The 521-nt window shown below is 52.0% G+C and overlaps 1 protein-coding gene across 1 annotated transcript in view; it reads left to right on the top strand.

Moving 5' to 3' along the window:
• The window catches only part of SDRG_13039 (hypothetical protein), a gene marked incomplete at its 3' end in the record, with an annotated part of 2,794 nt that extends 2,507 nt beyond the window's left edge, over nucleotides 1–287 (top strand). Inside the window, exon 2 of the mRNA XM_008619122.1 lies at nucleotides 81–287. Coding sequence (XP_008617344.1) covers nucleotides 81–287 — 207 coding nt within the window. The remainder of the gene's footprint in view (nucleotides 1–80) is intronic.
• Nucleotides 288–521: the final 234 nt, after the last annotated feature.

Below are 521 nucleotides of genomic sequence, written 5' to 3' on the forward strand. Positions count from 1 at the left end.
GTGGTGCAAGTGCAGTTGAGCGACACGCGCTCCCTTTTTCTACCGGGCTCCGCTCATTTTTAATCTTTTTTCGTTTCTAGGCACGTGTCCACAATCTGGGCACGGCATCTGAGCACCCTGTTTTGGTGTTCACCGAAAGCTGGGGATCCGAAGAAATGGTAAATAAAGTCTTCCGATGTTGTCCCTGCGGTGGCTCGTCAAGCACTTGTGACGGTGCTGCGACGCCGAACGCAAAGCAGGGCAAGCCAACGACGCCAGTGGCCAAGTCGGGCAAGAAGGGTCACTAACTGGACGAACCAGATCCCGGAAACGGATATTCCTGACGGCAAATTGAGAGCGTCAAGTCAAAGCACTTTAACGCCTTAGTAGCAGGCTGCTCGTCACCCAGCATAATACATTCGACCCTGCCAATCCATGGGGTCGACTACAACAGAGTCCCATCGACACAAAACCGGTGCCTTTGGAGCCACAACTCAAGACGGCACACAAGACAAAACGTTTTCAAAATGGTCGAAATAAGT

This window comes from Saprolegnia diclina (genome assembly GCF_000281045.1).
Source record: "Saprolegnia diclina VS20 unplaced genomic scaffold supercont1.55, whole genome shotgun sequence".
Taxonomy (NCBI): Eukaryota; Oomycota; class Saprolegniomycetes; order Saprolegniales; family Saprolegniaceae; genus Saprolegnia; species Saprolegnia diclina.